Source organism: Anopheles maculipalpis, chromosome 3RL (genome assembly GCF_943734695.1).
Source record: "Anopheles maculipalpis chromosome 3RL, idAnoMacuDA_375_x, whole genome shotgun sequence".
Classification (NCBI taxonomy): domain Eukaryota; kingdom Metazoa; phylum Arthropoda; class Insecta; order Diptera; family Culicidae; genus Anopheles; species Anopheles maculipalpis.
In genome coordinates, this window is record NC_064872.1 from 70,192,757 (window position 1) to 70,216,490 (window position 23,734).

General features: G+C 45.5%; 2 protein-coding genes across 4 annotated transcripts in view; one reads left to right on the top strand and one right to left on the bottom strand.

The window, feature by feature from the left end:
* The window catches only part of LOC126561846 (kinesin-like protein subito), a 247,380-nt gene that overhangs the window by 138,401 nt on the left and 85,245 nt on the right, over positions 1–23,734 (top strand). The gene's annotated exons all lie outside the window — the stretch shown is intronic.
* The window catches only part of LOC126561552 (WD repeat-containing protein 47), a 228,377-nt gene that overhangs the window by 23,806 nt on the left and 180,837 nt on the right, over positions 1–23,734 (bottom strand). Inside the window, exons 2-6 of one of the 3 annotated variants that reach the window (XM_050217769.1) lie at positions 20,920–21,666; positions 20,386–20,661; positions 20,115–20,287; positions 17,757–18,142; positions 17,373–17,673 (exon numbers count right to left, since the gene is read on the bottom strand). In XM_050217769.1, coding sequence (XP_050073726.1) covers positions 17,373–17,673; positions 17,757–18,142; positions 20,115–20,287; positions 20,386–20,661; positions 20,920–21,643 — 1,860 coding nt within the window. In that variant the 5' untranslated portion in view covers positions 21,644–21,666. Of the gene's footprint in view, positions 1–12,105; positions 13,177–17,372; positions 17,674–17,756; positions 18,146–20,114; positions 20,288–20,385; positions 20,662–20,919; positions 21,667–23,734 lie in introns of those variants that run through there. The other 2 variants (XM_050217768.1, XM_050217770.1) reach the window with 2 other exon arrangements.

The window sequence follows — 23,734 nt, forward strand, 5'->3', positions numbered from 1 at the left end:
TTTTGTTAAGCGATTTGTTTCCATTTGTCGATGGTGAGTGGTAGGAAGCGAAAGGAAAACATTTTTTTTTCTAAATGTGCTGTGTGAAAATGGGCGAGAAAAAAAAGATCATAAACCCTCACACAATGGTGTGTGATGCAGCAAATGCAGTAGACGGATGCTGATCAGCAGATCGCGATCGATGATAGCCGGCCGATCGATGGACCGTATTATGCAATGAGAAAATACCTTGAAGTAATAAAGCCCATCATCATGCGTAAGCGAAATTCAATACAACATTTTCATCGAGTGGGTGCACAAACAAGCTACAAGTGGGCAGGGAAATGGCTGCTTCTGTCCTACTGTATGTTGGGAGGTGGTGGTGGTGGTCCGTTGAACCGATTATGCGAACGTTCTTGGTGGAATACGAACGGTTGTTTCTCAATACGATCGATCGCCGTACAGCTGATAATCGAGATAACGATCGATCGATTGTTTGTGATTAAGCGATGTATAAGTAAGCAAAACCGAAACAACAAGTGTTCTAAGCATACCGTTCTAGAACGAATCTACACCCCAAGAAAGCTAGAGAGTCCCGGATTGGCAGGCTTACTGTATACCACACGGTTGGGAGATTGAGGTCAAAAATAAATTTAAAAATTAATAGAGAAAACACTAACCACTGCACACTACTTGCAAAGAAAATTCCTTTCCATGTTCGTGGGGAAACTCACACACAAACACACGACCGATGAGAAAGACTCAATGCTCAACCATTCCGATCCACAATCATCAAAAGGGTAATCTTTGTTCGCGGTCGCTTGATCCCGTATTGGTTTGCTAATTTCGGCTCAGAGACTACATTCCAATCGCCACCGAAACGGTGGGTGCGTTTTGTGTTATTTGTCACAACCAGTGAGGCGTAAAGATGTACTAAAATCGCAAGCAAGAAAAAGTAATTCCAGGCCACAACAAAAATTGAACGTCCAAAGGACAAAAGCAAGCTTTTACCAGTATTGTACACCTTTTCCAAGCACCACGACAACCACAGACAGCAGCTTTTCACGTCATTTTCCAATGGAAAAGTCAATTAAAAAAGATGAATAATCTCTTCCCTTCGAAATTAGACAATGCCCACAATGCCCTCGGTGAGAGGAGGAACCGGTGCTACCATTCCGGTGTGGGTTAAATAGACAACAAAACGCCCCGCTGGATGGGTGGTTTTAAGTGCGGGGAGGAAGGTGGCAAAAGGCAACACACCAAATTAGATCGGTCTACCTAGCCAACCTGAACGCCACCACCGCCGTTCGCTGCTACTACCCCCGGAGAGGGAAACAAAACAGCTAAAATTTCGTCTCTCAGACACCTTCTTTTCTATCACCCACCAAAGAGCACCATCATCGGTTGGAACGTGAAAATTTTCGCTTTCACTCGGAAAATGCCTTGGGTGGAAAACTCCCCATTTACGGAGATGTGCGGGAAGCCACCAAACCAAACACAACCACACACCGGGACGATGCACGATGCGACAACAAGCACGTTCAAAACAAAAGACTTGCATGCTAGCGGCAGGAAAAGCGACGAACCCCTATCGCAAGCGGCCGGAGCTACGAAATTATGGTGTCGTGTAAGGTCATTTATTCACGCGGAATTATCTTCGCGACCTGTCCACCAGGCTCACCCTATCGTCCGGATCGTGCCATATCTAAGCTTTATTATCCCAGCCGAGACAAGGGCCACCGCAGATATGGTGACTTCATCAAAATTCTCTCTGACCTTTTCCCACTTTTTTTTTCTAGCAAAACGGTCTCGGTGACGCTTCGGCAGAGGACACTTTCTCTCGGATGTTTGAGAAGAAAAAGAGGAGAGGAGTGTCTGCCGCTGACACAACGCTAGCCCTCCGACAGCAGGGGAGGGCCAAACGGGGCGTTAAACGTTAATGACCCGGCGGCAACAACATTGTTATAATAGTGGTAATCGGCCTGACAACATTTTGCACCAACAACACCACACTTTACACTTGTTTCAGGTTTTTTCGTTGTGGTTGTCCTGAAGCAGTTTCACGCATTTATACGCTTCTTGTGCTACACACTGCCCTGTTGTTCTTTTTTTCTTTTCTCTCGCCAAACTATTAAACATCCAACATAGGAGAAATAGATCATCCTAATGGGAGGACATATGTACATGCATGTTAGAAAACTGAACGCAAAATAAGGCGTTTTCTTTCCGTAGGATAGAGTTGAGTGAGCTGGAGGTTGGTTGTAAAATGATTGAGATATTTCCTTCCAGCAACACAACCGCAAGCAGCACGATCGTTTCGTGTTGTGGTTTTCATTTCCGTACGCATGCGGCAATTGCTAAACGTGACCATGATGATTGATTGATCCGTGTCCCGCCTGGTCCGTTTTTTTATTACTTTTATATCTACTCGATCGATTGCGTGAAAGTTTGCGGCAGGCAATCGTACAAACGCGGCACGTATGAAGACATTTTCCAAAGCCAATCAAAATGATCTTGATCGTGGCATTCACCCGGGACGTGAATTAAAGACACTTTTAAATACATAAAGCTACTCGGTTCTAGCTCATTTAATCGCTTTTAGTACATTTTATGGAAGTTTTTTTTCCAGAGTTTAAGTGAAGTGTGTTCCTACGTACATCGAATTACTGCCAAAGGAATTATTCCATCAAAAAGAACTAGTTTACCACACGCCATTATCCTTTCAACGCTTGTTACATTCAGTAACTTGACACCAAAATTGCCATCTTTTCACACAAACACACAACAGCAACAATTCATCCTTGCTCTGGTAAACTAGATATTTTGGTTTGTGCATTGTAAAAGCATCTTTCCCTTTTGAAAACTATGGCAGGAAACTCTTGGCGCCTCAATGTCACACCCAAACGCGTGAGGCTTGAAAGAAGGGGTTTGGTGAGCAATTTGTCTAATTGCTTTACGATGGTACGGCAAGGCAACAAATAAAATGTTCTCACCACCCTTCACCCACCCAATGCCCACAAACTCTCAGCAGCACGCACAAACAATAAGTACGTTTGTTTGTGGGATTAACTTTAATTCTTCGTTACCCTGCAGAGCACTACACTGTGTCAATAGCAAACCAGTTATGGCCCGGATGATGTGCTGAGTAGAGGAAAAATTCGCACACAACCGGGTTTCACCCGATTGCCATAAATCATACTCACTTTTCGGTGACACATTGCAAACGTTGCATCATCAAGCGAGTACCGGGTGCACAGGCAGTATCGTACTCTACTACGGGAAACAATTTTCCGAACAGAAATCGACAACCCCGCTTCTGCCGAGGCGACCGAGTAGTGATGGGAAATCAGTGAAAAGCAGAAACAATGCCCATCCATCCAACTCGCGTGCAGTAGATTTCTCCCATCCCAAATGCATTCCCATCGTAAATGTGCGAAACGTGCAGATAAGATGAACCGCTTTGATAAAAGAGAGTTTGGTGTAGATTAGTTCTCGCGTTTTTTTTTCGCCTATGTAACCTTCTATTTTCCCCCAAAAACCACCGATCAGGCAGGCTGCAGCGCATGTTGGGGTGGCATTTAGCTGTTGATAAAAATTTGCCACAATTATCTCGGTTTCACTTTCCCTTTTTTTTTTGGTCTAGCTTCGCCGGGTGACCCTGGGTTGTACCGATTTTTTGGGGAATTGTCTTCGACTTCAAACGTTGCTTCAGAGTCTATTTTCTGCTTCATCGTTTTTTGCAGTTTTTTTTTCTCCTCATAAATCATATTCGCACAGTCGGACAGCTTACAACAAAGAAGAAGAGGGGTAAAAACCGCTTTCCCAGTAACGAGCCTGTTTGATAAATGTGGGCTCTTGTTGCAATATGATCCGATTAAAAAGAAAACACCAAGTGAAGGAAAATCGTTGGATTGATGAGGCCTTATGTCATCCAAAATCTGTCCTTCACAGTGTTTTATCGGTGCGTTTTTTGTTTTTCTAGCTCTATTCAAGAGCGGATGTTAAGTAAAATTGTCATCGTTGACGAAAAATGCCGCCCCTCGTCCGGCACGATCGGTTGAAACACATTTTCACAGTGGAGAGGGATGATGGCTTGAAGGCTAACCTTCTCTCTCTGATTGTCACTTTCCCAACGACAACCTCTGTCAGCCTCAACTCTGTGGTAATAAAAATAATTCCTCTCACTAACAGCAAAAAAAACCGCTCCACGTGGCGTGAGAACAACCCAGACTTGCGCATTCCGAATCCGAAATCGAGCCATTTTGTCACATCGAGTGTATTATTGTTTGAGCGCTTAATTTAGTGTGAGACACATTAGATATGGATCGTCGGTTTTTGGGTCCCTTTGCTGCAGTAGTAGTGATCGTCTCCCTCGTTCCGTGGTCCGGTTCACTTTATCAATCCGTCATCAACCTGTCCTGTCCGAATTGCAAACCATTTTTTCCGAAAGTAATTACGCCTAATTGAAGGTGAATCGCACCAACAAAAACAACGATCTTCTCATCTGTCTCGATTGTGCTGAATTTTTTCTATGGGTGGGAATGCACAAACATTAGGAAACAACGTGATCCGATCACATTCCGAACGAATCGGACGATGGCAACAACCTGCACCAGCAGTGGTAGCAGTTGCAGAGCCGGCAAGTAAGTAGCTTTCACTGGTTCTTTTCCTTCGCCTGGGCAGACGATCTTGCAGCAGTGGTAGAGCTCAGACAAAAAGCCTTGGCGCCTAAAATTGTAAAATTTAAATTAGATTATCATCGCGAGCTGCCTAACGTCTGTCGGTGCGTTGGTTTTGTTGTTGAAAGAGCATTGCGCGTTTGCAGGTAGCTGGCCGGGGTCATTTGAATTTGGCGCTGCTGGACGTATATTGAAAATTAAATCGATACACACCCCACGCCAAGGGGAGGCACGAGTGTGAAATTAATAACGACTCAAGGGGCCTTTTTTCGGTGCGCGGGAAAATGAAAGGCAATAACCGGCCTCATAAGCTGCTGCACCACGCCGTATCAACGCCTTCTCAAGTAGCAAAGGTTGTTTAGCATGTGAACCACATGGCCACACGATGGAAAACGCATCGTTTTCCACCCACCGCCTAGTACAACGAACGGATGAGTGATTACTGATTTAGTTTTTTTTCTTCTTCCGTAAGGGAAGTTGGGTGTGTATGAGCGTCTGCGTCGGTTGTAATGATGCAATTATTCTGATCCAGAAAACGCACCACAAACACACACGCGTTCCCCGCTTTTGAATGGTTGGTTCGATAATTTCATAAAGCGAATAACTGCCGACGTGTTTGGGGCAGTAATTCCTTAAGTACAGTAACTAAGTAGCTCCGTTCGAATGCGTTTGTTTTTGCTTCGTTCTTACTTCTTTTTGAAGCAAACAAAAAACGGTTCACGGTGTAGTAGGGTTTAATATGCTGGACGGGTGGGCGTTGTTGATGAGCGTAAAATTCTTAGTGGTACCTGTGAAGGAATGTACCGAGCCAGAGGGTGGTTTTAATGATCGCACACCTATTGAACAGTTTGGATGCACGTGTTCCATACCGTTGTAACCCGCTTTTTTTGCAGCAAAGAAAAATCGCACGAGCCATAACTATGGGGTTGGTTAATTCGTACTCCTTCCGCCCGTTTTTTGGCTGATAATGTTAACCATCTGGTATGTTCTTCTGCAACATTTGCGTGTTGTAGATGTATGGCTAACATTCTATTACTTACTTCATTCGAATTCATACACCCAATTGTGCCATGATCGGGACCAACCTTGGGCATCGAGTTACTTGAGCAACTTTAACTATTTAGACAAGAATGAAGGCTTCGTTTGCTTACCTGCAAATAAAAATAGAGAAAAATAAACATTTTAGTCGATTGCTGCCTCCCTTAAGGTAGTGTGTAACGAAATCGAAATTAATGGAATAGTAGATCGCTCAAATTAAATAGCCGCCCATACACACATACTCTATGTGAGGTAATAGGGCACTGGCATCGTTGTTTCCTAACGATGAAACAAACTCACAGACAAAACAACAACAAAAATCAACGATGAGACTCTCCAGCTCTCCAAAAATGAACGTATCACGCTCGCTTGGATAACTAGATGTCAAAAAGTATGATTGTCAAATTATTTGCCAACCACCGTTTCCTCATCCCTGTTCCACCCCTGTGTGTGTGATGTGCCGCCAATCGTTGGTGGTCAACTTACCTCGTGAAATCAAGGCCTAGAGAAAGAAAAACACCACACACGAATAATGATGATCAGCGATGAAGGTGTGAAGGTGTACGATCAGCGGGTCTCTGATTTGATGGAGACGTTTTTTGCCATCACGCCTTTTTTCTGCGTGCTTACCCACCCACCCAATCAAACCTTTCTGGTATTATATCACCCGATACTGCACTCTACTGCCTCTTTTCACCGAAGGGACTTTGTTTTTCATATTGACGCTCTCTGAGCCTCCCAATCTTTCGAGGGAGGTATCTTTCGAATGAGTTTTCTTTTCGTCCGTAAGTTGGTTACGAAACGAAACCACGGGGTTGGTTGGACTCGAACCGAGGGAACTTATGATCCAAGCCCGTCCTAGCCTAGCCCTTTATGCGACACACAAGCACTCTTTATTAGCCCACTGCTTTATGAGCTTTAATCTCTTGCAGCAACAGTGCTTGGCTTTGTTACATCCGGTGTCTGTTTGTTTTCCTGCTAACCTGGCCGTGACAAATTTCTACCCCCTTTTCTGTCGCAACCGAAAAAGCTAATAAAAGAGTCAACTCCATTTGACCCCTCTATGTGTGTGTTTGTATGTGCACACAGGTGGACCCTTTTTTCCGGGCTTTAAAATTCGTCATCGGTTGGACGATGGTAGGCAAATTAGAGGTTATCTGTTTTGTTTTTGGAAATGTTAAAAATAGTCGTTTGGCTAATGCGTATTAAAAGTGGTTGAAGTTTTGAAGTAGTACCCCTGCATAACATGCCAAAGATCGCAGAGGGATGGACGTTGGAGATTCATTTGGTGAGGAATTTAGCGGGGCATTGCTAATTAGCTCTCGTTAACGTATTATCTGTTCCGGTCCGATAGGGGTGATGGCGGGATGCGTACAAAACGATAAATGAGCGAGTAGAAGAAGAAGAAGAAAAACAAAACACCAAAACTAACCCAGATCGGATTAAATCACACCGAAAAGTCAGCAGCTAGTTAGCGATGGTGAAACATGTGTTAGATAAAATGCCCATCCCAAACAAAACCAGGTAAAGTGGAGCAAATGCATAATGCTCTTTTGAGAGATTCGTTTCGAATTATTATTTGGTAAAAGTCACTGAAATCAAACTCAATATTTTGTTCCATCTTTCTCGATGGCCCACATCAAAATTAAAAGGACCATTTTTTTTTATTTAATCAAGGCGATGCGTATTATATAAATAGCATCATTTGTCTAATGACAGCGATCTTCAAAAAATTGGGTAAAAAATGATGAGAAGCAGCAGGCAGGAAAGCTACAACCCTGCAGTGAGCTTAAAAGGATTGCATGCAACTTGTATACTATCTTCTACGCAAGTACGGCGCCTCACAAATCGGATGAAATTGTCACGACGAGAGCCAACGCAACACACCGCTTATGTAGCGCAACACTACGGATTTGTAGCGAGCGCTAAAAAGGAGTTATAAAATACTTAAAATTTACTTGAAATTGATTAAGAGTTGCTTTTTTTAGAGCAAAATTCACAACACCTTGCAGTACTTTAACGACAGTACTAATAAATCTCATCAATAATTCCCCCTTTTTGCAAGCCTTTCAAATGAACATGAGCTTCGCTTGTTAACACAAACCGGGTCGGGGGACACACACCGGACCGGATGACGTTGGGTCTTATTGCGCGTTTGGTACCGATTCGTCGCCACTTACTTGTGCACTAATTAATTTTACATGAGTTCTCGTAGGGGCGTTGTCAACCCAAACAATAATGGTGACCTCCCTCCATATGTAACAACAAAACGTACGCCCCCGCTCCTCTTCTGCATTCTGCATGATTCGTGGGAGGACGATTATTCAAAATACCGCGTGAAGCTGTACATTCAGGTCCCTATTGGAGAGCTCTTTTTTTTTGCCCTACCTTTTGCCGGTTGACAAGAAGAAGTCAACATTCCGGGCACGATCCGTTTTAGTGCCGTCGCGTCCGACTGCAAACGGACTTTTAATGTATTCCCCTCTCTGACCGCTGGCGGTACGCTGGTCGGCTGTGAGATGATTATCTTCCGGTGCCTCTGATGTCTTTGTGATGATCGAAAACCCTCTCTTGAGGGTGCGAATATGGAATCGATGAGCGAAACCGAAAGATTGATGGCGACGGTTTGAGTCACACGAGCAAGCGCCGACGAATTGACACGATTTCTATCGTGCACTTCAACGTGTCACCGTCGCTGACGCTGGTCAGCAGAACGCAGGTTGTTGGTGACGTTTGGTGACATGTTTTTGACGGTGGATGTATTTCCAGCCGGACCCCAGTGGACGTATATGGGTAGGGTTGAGCAATCGGAATACATTGTAGAGTTGGTGGTTGTATTAAGCAAAAAAACCTATCGAGCAATTTATCAACAACGATCGAACATCGAATTTGTCGCCTGTTTTCTATAAACAACCTACCAAACTTGAACATTGTTTGGGGAACTTTTTTGTGTTTCTTGTAATATGCAAATAAATTGATTCTTCCTGAACGATAAAACTCCAACGTTGATCGATGAATGATGATCACTGTCCAGTAGAAAACGAGCAATGAACCATCATCATTAAAACCAATCGCACTAAATAACGTCACCTCATATCCGCACCATGTTCGACCCAGCCACAAGGAGCGCCAGCGTTCAAATCAGCGTCACATGCTAAAATTCACACCTGCCGCTGGAACTTGCCACTGACGATGACGACGACGATGACTTCCACCCATTAGAGTGTTAAATATTGACGTCTCTGTTGCCTAAAACAGAGACCTCAATCCACCTGTCAATGTTTTGGCAAGATCATCAAATAGAACCTCGTAAAACCGACCACCGGTAATCAACGAAATAACGAGACGGTTTCTCGTTATTTACCATGCAACCATATTAAAATTAGTGGCTCCATTTTAATTGAGCTGCCTGTGGTTAGCCTCCAGCAGCGTGCGCTTGTGATAAAACACTTCTCAGCTGTATGTCAAACGGTCGCGAATTGTTTTACTACAAGACGCCACCGCCAAACTTTGTGTGTCTCGCTGAGATTTTAATGACCATCGTCATCTGTCTCTCTACCGTCGAGTTCTAGCACGCGGGCAACGATTTCTCGACGACAGCGTGTCCACATCCGCGTGAAACCGTTTACCATACAAGGCAAGAACTAGAATACGGTCTTCGGATTATCAAGACACCCCAGCCATCCGCGAACCGATCACCAAACCCATAGCTTACCCCGAACCAGTTCCATCAACACGTTACACAGCTTACAACGCGCGCCAGTGTATGAGAAGGCCAAACAACGGCCGGCACATAAAATCACAATATTTTGCCAGACCATTTTCGGCTCGGCTGGCCAACATCAACCCTCCTTTCTAAGGCTCTGTGCATTCACACACATACACATATACTTCCCAGCGACAATAGACTGTGGAAAAGTGTAGCGTAAAATCGTCGTACATGGCAATGTTGACGCCGTTATTAGGTCAACGAAAGAGGATCTTCATATTAAATCAGCACCATCCTGACAAACGGTAAGTTCGCCTGGGGGATTGAACCGCACCAGAGATTTTGCTCTTTACCGCTTAATGACCTCTGGGAGGCGTCGCAATCCTTCAGCTCTTCAGCCATCATCGTCCTGCTCCGATGTACTCGAACCGTGTAAGGGAACGGCAAACGTTTAGTCCAGCACACACAGTCGGCAACAATGACGAGTCAAGTCAAGCTGGACAGCGAGTCGTCAAGCGCAATTTTTGGGGCGCGTGGGTGATCCAACCTCCCTGGCTTGCGTAACACAACGACGCTTTCCTAAGGGGAGTGCCTCGCGCAGGCAAATAAGTTTCAAAACAAAGCATGTTCAATGAACTCGCGGCAAGCGCGATTGGCGCGTTGCCAAAAACAGTCATGAAAAATGGAGGAATCGAGTGTTGTTTCATAATATCGGAGCAGGAGATGATTCATTCAGGGTTCGGTCAAGAATTACTTAGAATTGTTGTAACAACTAGATCTGTAAATGATGTTGCAAAACCCAGCTCGCTGTAAGGTGATCTCTGTAACGTATAATTCATACCCATGATCAAATGAAACCGCCAGGTAAGTTGAGAGGTTCTGCCCCTTCAAGACCCATCAACTGACTGAGCATACTGAGCTTTAGCACACTGGTCACGTTCTCATCCATTGTCCCGGGAGGGGTGCATAGAAAATTATCGGTGGAAGTGTTGTATTACATACCGGTTAGCAGTAGCCCTACATGTATTTGTGGGTTGGAGTGCTCGCGGGTGGCATAACAGAACCGGTACAACCAAACCAATTTGCATTCTTATCTTCCTTCCGTCATCACCAACGTCTAAATAATCCAGCTGCTGTTGGAACCATTTGCGGGTACGGCCTTTAATCATTGCAATACTTTTTCAAACGACATTTACCCGTTCTGCCAACCTTACTTAACCAGCAATGAATGGCCAGTTCGTCACTACATGGAGCGCCCATGTAGCGAAAATCAGCTAAAGGATCTACACCTACATTTTGATTTCTGAAGAGATCTTCGTCCATTGAGCAGTTGCGCTCTCATGGATCACTTCTAACTGGTAACCTGTTAGAATGACAATCTGCAAGATCAGTTGCTGCCAATCATCTTAGCGCACTACTGAATACGGTACGCGGAATGATCTGATCGTTTTGTTGAACATGGATGATTCAGTCTAAAACCAAATTCTATTCAACGGCAAACTTATACTCTTCCAAGAACCTTCTACACCAGAACTTTCTGAAAAACACCTTTTTTGTCTCGTCTAAGCCGCTTTCATAAAGGAAACGATATTTACCGAAACAATTTACACACCAGTCAAGGCATAAGGCAAGGTAAACAGGAACCCCAAAACGTTAAATTGCAACGATCGAGTCCGCACCATACGCTTACACACATCTCGGTGGTGCCAACAATAATAAAAACCCATAAAATTATCCCACGCATCTGGCGCCACAGCGGAACCAATCAATCTGTTCGTGTCGCTGCTGCTGCTGCTGCTGCATTGGGTTTCGTCTCTTCCTCGCAAGAACTATCGAATTGATTCTTCGACGTCAATCTAGCCGAACGACCCCGTGCGCGCCGCCCGCTTCTTGGACGAGAGCTCTCACTCGAGTCTCTCGCGGCTCAAGGAGACCTTTACCATTTCTAGCGCAATTACCTTCGCAACAACGATGTGCACTTTTACACAGCCAACAAGAGTGATCGTAATAAAACGATCAAACATACTCGTTACGACGCTGTTTTGTCACTGATTTTTACCCGCTCCTCTTGCAGAGGTTAATTACTGCGGCTTTCGCCGGTTCATTACCGGATCAAGATCACGGTTGACCTTCACGGTCGGTATCCCTCCGTGAAGGACTAACGTGTACAATGAGTGTTTCCTTGTACTAACCGGCGCACACAATTGGTGCTCGTTGTACGAGATGACTTTGGGCGCCATATAATGATTCGTCAGCAAGAACATCTTTTCGATCTTCTCACTGAATGAAGAATTACTAAACCCGACCATAGAGAGAGATGAGGCTGAAATTATGCAAGGCAATCAGATCAAGAGTCGCTTAAGCAAACCCCGTGAAAGAAACGATTTATGATCCCATCTGATGTGAGATCGTTTGCTCTGGAAGACCGCATTATGGACATGAAGCTGTCAAAAGCAACATGTCACTACACTAAAGTGCAAAATCGCCATTTATTGTGCTCTACCTAGCAAATCCTGCAAATAAGCGAATCAAACGGTTGGGCGGACGGACAGTCGATCGGATCATATTTGCGCAACACCGTTGCGATGGGCACAGCAGTTCACAGCGATGAATTATTTTAATAGTAATTGCGCGATCGCGTGCAAACACTTATTCGCCGATGTCCGTGTGTCCAAGTAGGGTATTATTCTAATGAATTACCTCATGATTGCCAGCGTCGTCGAAACTGTTTGCGAAACTACTGTTCAGCACCTTGATGCGATCGATATCGCTAGTGCCACCGCTACCACTGCTCGCAGCATCCTCTTCGCCAAACAACGATGATGCGTCCGAAAGGCGTCTCGAATATCGTCGGCTGGCGTCAAGCGAATCGATCGAGATACGTCGGGAGAATGAGCTGTAGCTGGAATCGTTTGAGTTGCGCCGGTTGTGACCATTATGGCTGGACAGGCCCAAACCGAGCGACGGTTTTGAGATGCCCGAATCGAACGATAGACGTTTGGTCATGTCACAAAGCTCGTGCTCACCACTATCCTCGCTGTCCTTTGAAGGTGAAGCCGCTTTCTTTAGGATCGAGTGCAGTTTCATCGTCGCTAAACTATCGTCCAGATGGAGGCTGCTTCGTTTACTGTTCATACTCGCTCGTCGCGATACTCCACCTCCAACACCTCCACCAATTGAAGGCTTTCGGCGAAGATCCATCGTGGACACGGAGGTGGCACGCAACATAGACGGGAAATCGGCCGGATGTTCTAAAGGTCTGTTAGACAGTGGTTTTATCGTGTTCAACACTGGCATACTATCCCTACGCCTCGGATCAGCGAACCCGGACAAACTCTTTCTTGCTGCCGGACTTGAGACCGTGATCGTATACTGCTGCTGAAGATCGCCAAAGTTGGCGATCGAGTTTCGATTGCCTAGCCTGCTTCTGCGCCGGGCAGCCATTTCCGCCTCCCGGCCTACGTTGTAGATCGAACCGTAGGAGGGTCTCTGCTGCTTTCCTGCCCCAACCGTGGACAGATCGCCAATCGAGCTAGCGATCGAATCGCGCCGTTTCACCGAACAAACCGATCCACGCCGATGACTCCCGTGCACGCTGCAGGTTCGGCTGGTACGCGATTCAATAATTTTCACCTCATTTTCCTTCTGATTTTGGTTAAATATTTCCTCGATTTTCTTCAGCTGCCGATCAACGCCACAGAACGGACGGTGGCGATGATTTGCATGCTGATGATGGTGGTGGTGATGCACGTTCGCCATTTTGTAGCGACACTCACAGTACACAAAATCAAATGAAAATATTTATGTCCTTTTTGGACTTTACTGTACACTTCCAGCACTGAAAAATATCTTCTTGGTCGGTGGTACGTTCGATCGACAACTCACTTCACTCAAATGACAAAAACGTGACTCACACGCTGCTCGCTAAGTCGGGGCAGCACGTTCGCCAAATAAAGCACACGACGGACATATATGACGAAACATCGATTTGATCCTGATGATTGCTAACGGGTGTATCCACTAGAAGCCAAATAAATGGCACTCATCAAGAGAAAGCCTCGCGTTTTTTCAATCAACTTTCTGTTCCTGTAAAGCTACTTCCTTAGATCTCAAATATCACTTCACAACAATCACTTCATCCGCTACGGAACACCTCACCGGACGCGAGATTTTCAAATTCCCGATATACGCAACTGCCCACCGTGTCAGGAAGCTTCCGATCGAACGTCTCAAACAGAACTGATCCGTTCAAACATTCTGTGTCGCAACCGACGGTGACGACGACAACAGCGAAACAGCGACGACCACCAGTCGCGTGAGTCTCGCGTTATTATTATTGCCTCTCAGCTCGCAACTTCGCACACGACGACGCGCCGCAAAGACGAAACGACACCAAGTACGCCTCGTCGTACGCGTTCCAACACACGCCGGCGATGGAACGAGAGAGCGCAGAAAAAAATGAATAAATCTCATCACTCCAGAGCAATGAGATGATACTTCCGGGCAAGCGGGAAGAATCTAGCGGCATAAAAGGGCGGATGGATGGCTCCGTTTGCAAAAATGCAATTTAACGAAACATCCTTCCCTGCACCGTACACGTGATTGCAATTTTTGCGCGCTGTTTGATAGGGCATTAAAATTAATCAGCCAATGAATTCCTGTCCGGATTTGCATCAGTGCAATCATGTGCTCTGTACCCATGCTGATGGTTATCGGTGTAAGGCCTTTTTGGGAAATTGTAAATCCTTCTTAGCAAAACCCTGAGCCTGACCTGCTCATGCTCAAGGTAAGAAGATCTCGTGGTGCATATTTTACAACCAGATATACTCCCACGGTATCATTCCATTAGGCTGCTACGCTTAGTTTTCAATAGTTCACTCCGTGCATGTGTGTGACATCAGAGCACTACTGCAGCTGATCTGATAGCAACGAATGCCCTTAATGCTACATATGGCAACGCAAGTATTGCCAATTCAGTGCCCGTTCGAGGCAGGGCAGTAGCAGCAGTACTGCCTGCGTAACTAGGGCTGGTGGGCGACGTGCTCAAGGTTCGCGCATACGGTTGTGCATACCGTTTGCAGTGGGGGCCACTCGACCTCATCTTACTTACTGCCATCGCCATTTTTACATCTTCAGCTTGCAGCAGCTGTCCAACAAACGGAAGCAAGAAAGTCCTTTCGCGAGGCAAAGTTGAACATTCTTCACCAAGGAAAGAGGAAACAGTATAGAAAGAGAAACTCCAACACTTCTTGACTTCTCTGCGAACACGTTTCTTTTCCACGCTTCGCACGCTACTCGAGAACTTTTTCTTTATGGCGAGCTGGCTGGAATTGAGACTTTTGCGCCCGCGCGGATCGACCATTAATCATGATTAATGTAACGAGGCCACATCGAACAGCTGAGATGAATGCAAAAGTGTCGAGTGGTTTAATTGGCGTCTGGAATGTAGCATCTTCGATTGAAGGAAGGTTTTTAAAGTCCGTGTGTACAAAGAGAATCTGAGTTGCTGGCTCTGCTGCCAGTTGTGGCATGGAAATGCGTAGCACTTTCATAATCTGCTTTGCTGTACCGACATTAGTCAAATTATAGGTCTCATTTCCGCAGTTGCACTCCAGCTTACAGGGGTTTGTCAGGAGAAAAACTTGGTAAATCCCTGTCTCGTTACACTACAAACGTTTGCGTCACACGATAAAGTCAATCGATAGTTAAAAATGAAAACTGACTAATTTCTTGCCGCAGCTATGACGGAAGGCGTATGACACAGAATCTTTCATGCGCAAACCTCATCAGGGCAATCCTATTACCTTGCCGCCGTACCAACGAGAAATGCTTCAACACAAAGAGGTAAACAAATATTGACTAATTTTTTAAACTCCAATTGACGGCGACGGCGACGACAAAAACACGCCACACAACACCAAGTAATGCTAACGTTCTACGGTAAGAAATTCGAATGCAAACGCCATTACTTCCAGTGCTTCCTCGGCCACAGTTGTGGGGGTGTTGTCGTGACGGAAAAAATATCTCAAGCACCAACCATCAAATGAATACTCTTGAGCATTGCTTCGCGCTACATACCCAGCGCATCAATAATCAATTCTAAGCCAACACGGACCCGTGATCGTTAAATGGGGTTTGCTGTCGATAAGTGTGTCACTTTAATGGGTATGTTTATTTTTTTATCTTCAACGCCATCGACCAATTATCGTGAGCACATCCTACACTGACATGAAATTTTACTACCACGTGGCTGGCGAGCAAGTGGAAACCGATCAATCAATGCAGTATCAGGGATGAGAGATCGTCTTGTAAAGTTGGAAAAAAGCGCCCAACAGCTATAGCGCCTCCTCACTCATTTAAAAACCCTTCATTCAAGATTTAAATTAACCACAAACGGGCGCCGATCCTGGACTGCTGAGCTATTGCCTAATAATGTCGCCAGCTCATAAAAGCGTTCCTAACGAACTAGTCGTAAAATTTTAAACAGTAAGCCATCGCATCAATCTCGCCTAACTGATGCCACTAGCTTCAAAACAGTCAGCGGGATATCGAACCGGAAGCACGGACCACGCGCCACGATATTCATCTCGTTGACACTAACAGCCTGACCGCCACACACGTGTAAGATCGATACGATGATGCTGTTGATCATGAACTTGCCGTAAAAGGGCTCGACAGCGGCATCCGACTTCACCGGCTGATGAACAACACAGTTCCCTCCGAATGGCATTGTGAAGGTATCGACTTTGTAAAGACCTTCAACAGTCATGATCCTCTACAATGTGACGTTCTGCTGCCCTTAGGCGCGCGCGCGCTCGCTCGCAAAAGCAGGAGTACGTATTACAGCCGTTTTGTGTAAACTCCACGCCGAGGTGTAGGATGTTGAGAATGGGACCCATAAGCACTGCGCACATAAACTTAACGTCGATCACCGAGCACCCAAAACGTGGATGACCTACAAAATGGCTTGGTTGTGTACTTTTTTTTCTCGCCAGTTGCGTGCAAGAAATCAATCATGCACGCAACTTTGCATACAAGCCTTGCATGGGAGAGCAGCTGGAACTTTGCTGAAAACGATACACATTTCTTCACATACTAGAAAAAAAACCCCGCGAACAAGAGTTTTGACAAGCGGTGTCATTGAATTAACACAATTCCACCCTGCTAATCCGGCTCCACCTTCCATAGCAAACGTCTGGTTCGAGCGATAGTGGGAAATGGTCAAACGGGTAGTTTGAGCATCCTACGCGCCGGAGAAGTTGAAGCTCTTGGAGAAGCAATCCCCATTTTCGACGCAAGGGTTAACGAAGCCGCAAGGTGAGACACAATTAGAAACAAATCAAAATATATTGAACTCGTGCGAACCAGTTTGTTAGCGTCTATCAGAGGGTCGCTTGAAGCTGTCGAAGGTGGGTACACATTTTGTTTGCTCCACTTTACCAAAGAACGCCAACTAGCGATAAACGAGACGCCACAAGATTTAAAACTTTACAGTTATTACTTCCGTGCTCGCCACCAATACGTGTTGTTGTTGATATTCAAATGAAGCAGAATTCAGGACAGTTTTAGCCTGCGTTCGTTAATTTACTTCCAACAAATATGCAAACTTTAACGGCTTTAATCTCCCGGAGTAGGATGACGGTTGTCCTCCCAAAATAACGATCTTAATAAAACGCAAAATCAATTCATTCGACGCATAGGTTGACCCATTTGACTTTACCAGTCGTAACTGTGCAAACATCCCACACACACTACTGCTGCTCCGTAGTGATGCAGCAAGATTCCGGGTTTCAATCAGTATTCAAGCTGTAATCCCATCAAGTGGTGCATCAGACAGGCTTTAAGTGAGCTGTAAACTTAAGCAGCTCGCCTACAATCTTTATCACTTCAAAACTTTACTACAATCACTAAATCCAGTACGTTTGATACGACAATAAAGTCATCCTAAAACGGCTAGTGCTGCTTACCTCATAATCCTTGTTCCCGATCACGTCTTCCGAGGGATGGGCACCCATTACCACCGGTGCTCCATTGCCATTGGTATGGTTCGATGGAACTGCAGGTGTCGTAGATGCCGCATTGTTCATATGTGTCGGCGGCACGATCGTCGGATTGCCGTTCATAATATAATCACTTTCTTTGTTCTGCTTTTGCTGCTTAAACTTTTCGTACAATTCACCCCCACCGTTAGCACTGGCACTATTACTGCTACCGTTGATGGTACCGTAGCTATTGCCCACCGGCGGAGGATTGTGAGCAGGTTTCACACTAAAAAAAACACACGGACACAAGATGTTTAATTAAGTTGTTTTGCAAGTTGAAACGTACAGTACTCTGTTTAGAACACTTACGCTGGTTTAGGCTGATCGTATATAACTCCTCCAGCAACGTTAGCCGCGGCTAGCGGAACTCCTGCCGGTAGCGGTGGTACCGGACTGTTGGCACTGTTGGGACCGGCGGTACTGCCCGGCGTTGAGATCGCTGACGGTGGCACCGACGATTGCGGTTGGCTGTGATGGGGTAATCCGGTTGGGATCGGTTGTTGCGTCGTCGCTGTTATCTTCTCCGACAGCGAATCCCGCCGGGAACTCTTGGCAGTCGAGTTGGTCGTGTTGGGACTGTCCCGTTCGGCACTGTTCTGATGAATGTCGCACGCTTTGACCACCGCACCGGCCACTGCCTGCAGATCAGGCGATTTCGACTGTACGGAAGCGATCTCGTCAATCGAAGGGAGTCCCTGCTGGAAGGCGAAATCAAACAAAGAATCAGTCAAATGCACGCTACACACTCACACGACAAATGGGATGTAGAGAAGTGTACGAAAGCTCGATAACGTGGGGGCAGCAATAAATGGGAGGAACGATTAGCTATTTGCATTTGCAACTCGGCTAGACCTTGAGTAATGGCGTGATAATTACAGCTTATATGTAGGCCTACGTCAATCGGTTGTGGCGAACCCACGTGGTACAAGTACTTGACAGAAATATAGATGTTGCATGTGACTTAAATGCACACTTCGCAAACGAATCACGGAAAAGACTCATGCACAAATATCGTAACTGAACTTCAACATTAAAATAAGTTCATAGAAAAATGCTAGCGAATTTTAACCAGACTAAATCTACGCTTAGGTAATTCCTATAATTCCCACTGAACATCGAGAATCTTCTTCTTGGCTTAACCTGGACCTTCTTAAATGATAACTTCTTGGATTAAGGACCTCATATAGGTCACGTCGGCCATCTAATGGCTTACTAGACTTGTTGCTAGTACCACGTAAATGGATAATCACACCTCACAATATTTGGACCTATTTCCTGTTGTGTGAAGACCGGCAGCCCGTTGTAGCCCAACCACCGAGCCGCACTAAGCAGTCGACTACGAATACTGGTTATATAAGAACACAAGCCTATAATCTCCTCACTCTTATAAACTAATTATAAAATACGTTTTTTTTTTCTCAAAACCAAGGCCATAAGTACGTTTACTCTAACGATTAACCTACTGCCCTATTTATAAGAAATGTGCACCTATACTCACACCACCTTTAACACGAACATTAATCCTAAAACCAAATGGCCAAAACGTGATCCCTACACTCAACTGCTCTGCTTCCGGTTCGTGCAAGTGAATCGCGATAACTCCCGCTCCCGGGATATATATGTTTTCTTGATGCGCGTGTTCTACTTCTCGCCGCGTTTATGATATGCTGTGGGGTCATTCTGGCCGGCTTCTTTTCACAAAAAAGGAATCAATTCGGGTGAGCCAATATTGACACTTGTTACAAAGTGCCCCTCCCCGTCCCCTTAAGAAAGTTCATTCAGAATCAACCGAAGAGTTTTGCTGTTTGAGCTTGCCTGTGTTTTTACGAAGAGTAAATATAGTTCTTTTACCGCTATGCTCTGCATTCGGTGCTTTTCGTCGGCTTTTCACATACTTCTGCTACGTAGGCATAGGAAAACCACCGGCACCATTCATTATAGGAACGAAAGCGATAAATTATTTCCTTTCGTAGTTTGTTTGCACACTTTCTTACGAAACTGGTGCACTGGTTCCCTTTTTTTCCCTCTAGGTGTTACATTCCCGTACGCATACACACGGCGCAGAGTGACATGCAGGGTGGGCAAGATAAGTGGTAGTACTCGCTGAAGACAGCATTCCTTCGGTCGTTCACTGACAAGAATCCTAACCATGCACAGGAAAGCATAGTCCACGTGCCACTACGATGATGTTGTGCAGTCAGTGACCGCAGTCAAGCTTATCACAAGTAACACCTTCGTATTTCGCTGCACGTACATTTACGTTCCAGCACTGATATCGATTTTCTTACCCTACATATACCGCTCTAAGGCATATTTCAGCCCAACGAAACAGTAGCCCTGTCAACATGTTCTTGTCACACGAGTCTAAGGGACCGCAACTATAGCCTGAGCTCTCCTGCTGATTATCGTTCTTTAATCTATCACCTACTTTTTCCCTTCTTTAATAACAAACCGGTCCTTCACCATTCACCTAGTCAAGCAAGCCCTAGCATCAGGGACCGGGTTGCATAATTAGAACGTAAGAAATATGCAGCAATGGGACCTACGTCCCATTGCCGCATGCCTGTTTTACGAACGAGTCAAGGAACTTCCCCTTCCCCCACGCGTCCTCTATCAGATTTTCTACAAACACACAAGTGGACGAGCCCCCTGTGGAACGGAACGCACCTGATACTCCGCAAAGTTACTACTCCGGTACGTTTCACCACCATCCCCATTCTCGAATAACCGGTCCACACTGGAGGTCATCAGTTTGCCGCTGCTCGGCTTAATGCCTGTCAGATGAAAACTGGCGAAACTGGAACGGGACATCGGAAACGATTCGTTCGGTGCTTTCGGGTCTAAAACGGTATCGAAAACGTGTTGTCGATCACATAATGGGTTTTGTGGCTCTAGCCGCGTTAGCCACAGTCCGCGGCCACCAGAAACGCCAACTTACTCAAGCAGCTCGATACGGCATCCAGCGAAGGCAACAGCGAACGGGTCATGATGTCGGCAGCGCTACGGGGCCGCGTGAATGGCATCACAGAGTGGGGGAACGTTTTCGGTTTGATTGGTGTGATGAGCATGTGCTCTGTCCAGGAGGTTTCTAGCGATGGTTTCTCGAGCCGCTCCACATCCACGTTGAGCGTTTTCTGCTCGAACGGCACTGAGAACGTGTCGGCCGGTATGCTCTGCAACCAGCTCAGGAGGGAAAGATCCGAGTCGGTAAATCCTGCAACACACATGAAGGGTAAGATGTGTCAGTTTTAGAGGTATAAGTTGCTAGAAGAAAGGAGTGCTTTCATTTGCATTTTATGTTATCCTAAACGGAAGCTATAAATATTCTACACCAAATTGAAGAATTTCCGGCAATTTTGTGTTTTCGGAAGTTATAGCTAAGGCTCGCAGACATAACTATCTTCAATCGATACGAAAGTAGGACATCAATGAATTATCACTAATTGCGTAAAACGTTCTCCATCCAACTCACCTATCGAACCGTCCAACACGCGTGAGAAGTTTATTTTCTGACTCGCCGCATCGGCCGCCCCAGTTGCCTTCACCTGGCAGTAGTTGACGCATGATTCGTACAGCACACCCTTGATCAGCAGCTGTACCAATCGATCATTCTTCGCGCTCAGCATACCACCAGCCGATCCGAGCTTCTTGTCACCGGGCAGAAACTTCTCCACCAGCGGGAAAATTTCCCGAAAACACTGTACACGTGCCTTGCTCGGATTCCAATCCCTATACTGCATGTGATCGCCGAGCTTCGGCAACGTCAGCAACAAACAGAGGCCCGAATATTCCTCCTTCGAGGGGCACAACTTCTCCAGCTCACCCAACACCTGTACCACCTCCTCTACCGCACCTTCCACATTGTTGATGAGGGGCGGTCCAGCCGCTAGTCCACCCGCTTCCGATTTAATACACAGCAGCTCTATATACTTGTGGCGCAGAATGCTGTACTTGAACTGCTTCATGTCGAAGTTTTGCAGCGCTTCGAGCGGCTGTATAAACTCCACCACATCGTCCCACTGGCCGTCGAGGATGAGCTGGCGCAGGAAGAGCACATCGTCCGAGTACTGCCCATTGATGACGCCGGTTTCGCGCTCGAGCGAAAGTTGGGAGATGTGCAGTTCGCGATTGTTCAGAAACTCCAGCGCCAACCGCACGATGTCCTCCTCGCGGAGTGATAATCTCGCCGGCGACATGATGATGCTCACATTAATAACGGGTTGAGGGAAATCAGGAGCCGAACAAGGGTATCTGGATATGGATTACTTTCCCAAAAGGGTCTCCTAATGACGTGCTGGAATCTGTAAAATGAAAAGAGGGTGAGAGAGAAAAAACATATTAAAATTCAAAATTGATATCAAATTCCATTTGCCCACAACGCTTAATATATGACAAAAGGCACACTAATTGAAATAAAACCCTCCAGCTAAAGGAACCAAGACGGGCAATGATGACATTCCCTACGAAACATAGCCCTGCCCTCCATCATCTGATATCTTGAGGAAACGAGAGCAAGAAAGAGATAATACCGGTAACTACAGTAGACCATATTCCACACGAAACTAGACGCCTCGTGAGTTCGATCGATTCAACAGAGCGAAAAAAATTTTGATGCCAAAAAAAAAAACGCCATTCGTAACTGAGACCGGCCAATCCAACGACGATGATAAAGTTAAGGGAAGAAAAGGTATGTCTTCCGACAAGGGTTTCGTTCCTTCATTCAGAGAGGGTCGTTTATCTCTGTCTAAGTTCATTCGATTTCAAATGTTGACAATGACTTATCCGGTACTCTTATTGGAGTTGATGTAGGAACCACGGAGCGAAAAATTGCGGAGAAGATTACATTTGCGAATTTATTCGATGGCACGTGAGGGTTGCATAAAACATCGCTCACTAAGTGATATTGGTTTGGTAAATAGTTGATAAGGAATAAGGAAAAACTTATAAAAATAGCTCAGTTTCACCATCAATTGGATCCGAAGAATAGAGACAATGTAGATGGAAATCCTTGAATCTACACCTAATAAAAACAAACTAGACCAGTGACGATTGACCCTCAGAAGTGCTGCAGCCGTCACAATTTGGGGCACCAGGTTAAGTACCCCGAGGTGGTGGTGGTCACTGCACTCCTGAATGTGAATCTACCTCCAAGGGAGAAATGCACACAACATAGAAAGTAAACGAGAGGGTTTGGTACTACATCAACAATAAAAAACAGTAAATAAATACAACCCCTTTATGACCACTACTCCCAACGTGATCCCATAACTTTCGCTTGGTAGAGGTGTGAGCTGTGCTCGTCTCTCAACATTAATGGGCCCCCGGCCGCCCGTTTACGACGGAGTGAAAAGCGGCTCGTCCATCAACAAATCATCTGGCTAGGGTAGCGGGACCTTGATTCGATCGGCCCAGCGACCACACCGACCATCATCACTATTTGCTAATTTATGCTTTACAAGGGGTCAATAAATCTGCAACTTCCCACTTTTGCTTCCATCCCTAGCGCTGGCTAGCGTTTTATCGGAGCATCGGTAAGATCCGGATCAACATCTTACACCACATTCTCGTTTGCTTTGCTGTGGCGCTTCATCGTTGTTGATCACTTTTCTTCTGCTTCAGCCGTCAATAGTGCTGACGAATGCAGCAGGGGAAATTTCATTTATAATGCATGAAGCTAACAGTCTTAAAGATATTACCTTCTATCGCGTGAGGGCGAAGTTTGGCACGTTCTTACGAAAATTGGTAAATTATTGTACCCCCTTTCTTGACGGCAAACTTTTACTCTGATTTGTGACCATTTTTTCGGAGTTTAAGCACGCACATTCTTTGGATGGGATAAACTTCAGTTAATGTACAAATGAGATACGATTACTTTATTGTTGTTAATCAAATGAACTATTAATTGATTAACAAATCGACGGTCTTTATACGATACAATCAGCATTCAAATCCTATCAGGGATTATCCTAACGTAGTGAAGACTGACTATCAAATTATCAGCAACAAGTCGGAAAAGACCGATTCGATGACCGGCGTAATCTAGCAAGGTCGTCAAGCCAAGAAGATATTTTAAGCCATTTTACGAATGAGAACTTTGGTACTACAACCTTATGAAATCTTGTATTCCCAAGACTTCCCAAGAAAAACAGTTCTGGATGGGATTTGATGCTCGGTCCTTGCTATGTCTCTATGCCAAAAGTGGAAACACTTACATCACTAAAAAACCAAAGCAAAATCTACTCATCCATTCGGACCCAAAGCCCTCAATCAGAACGGATGAGTTAGAC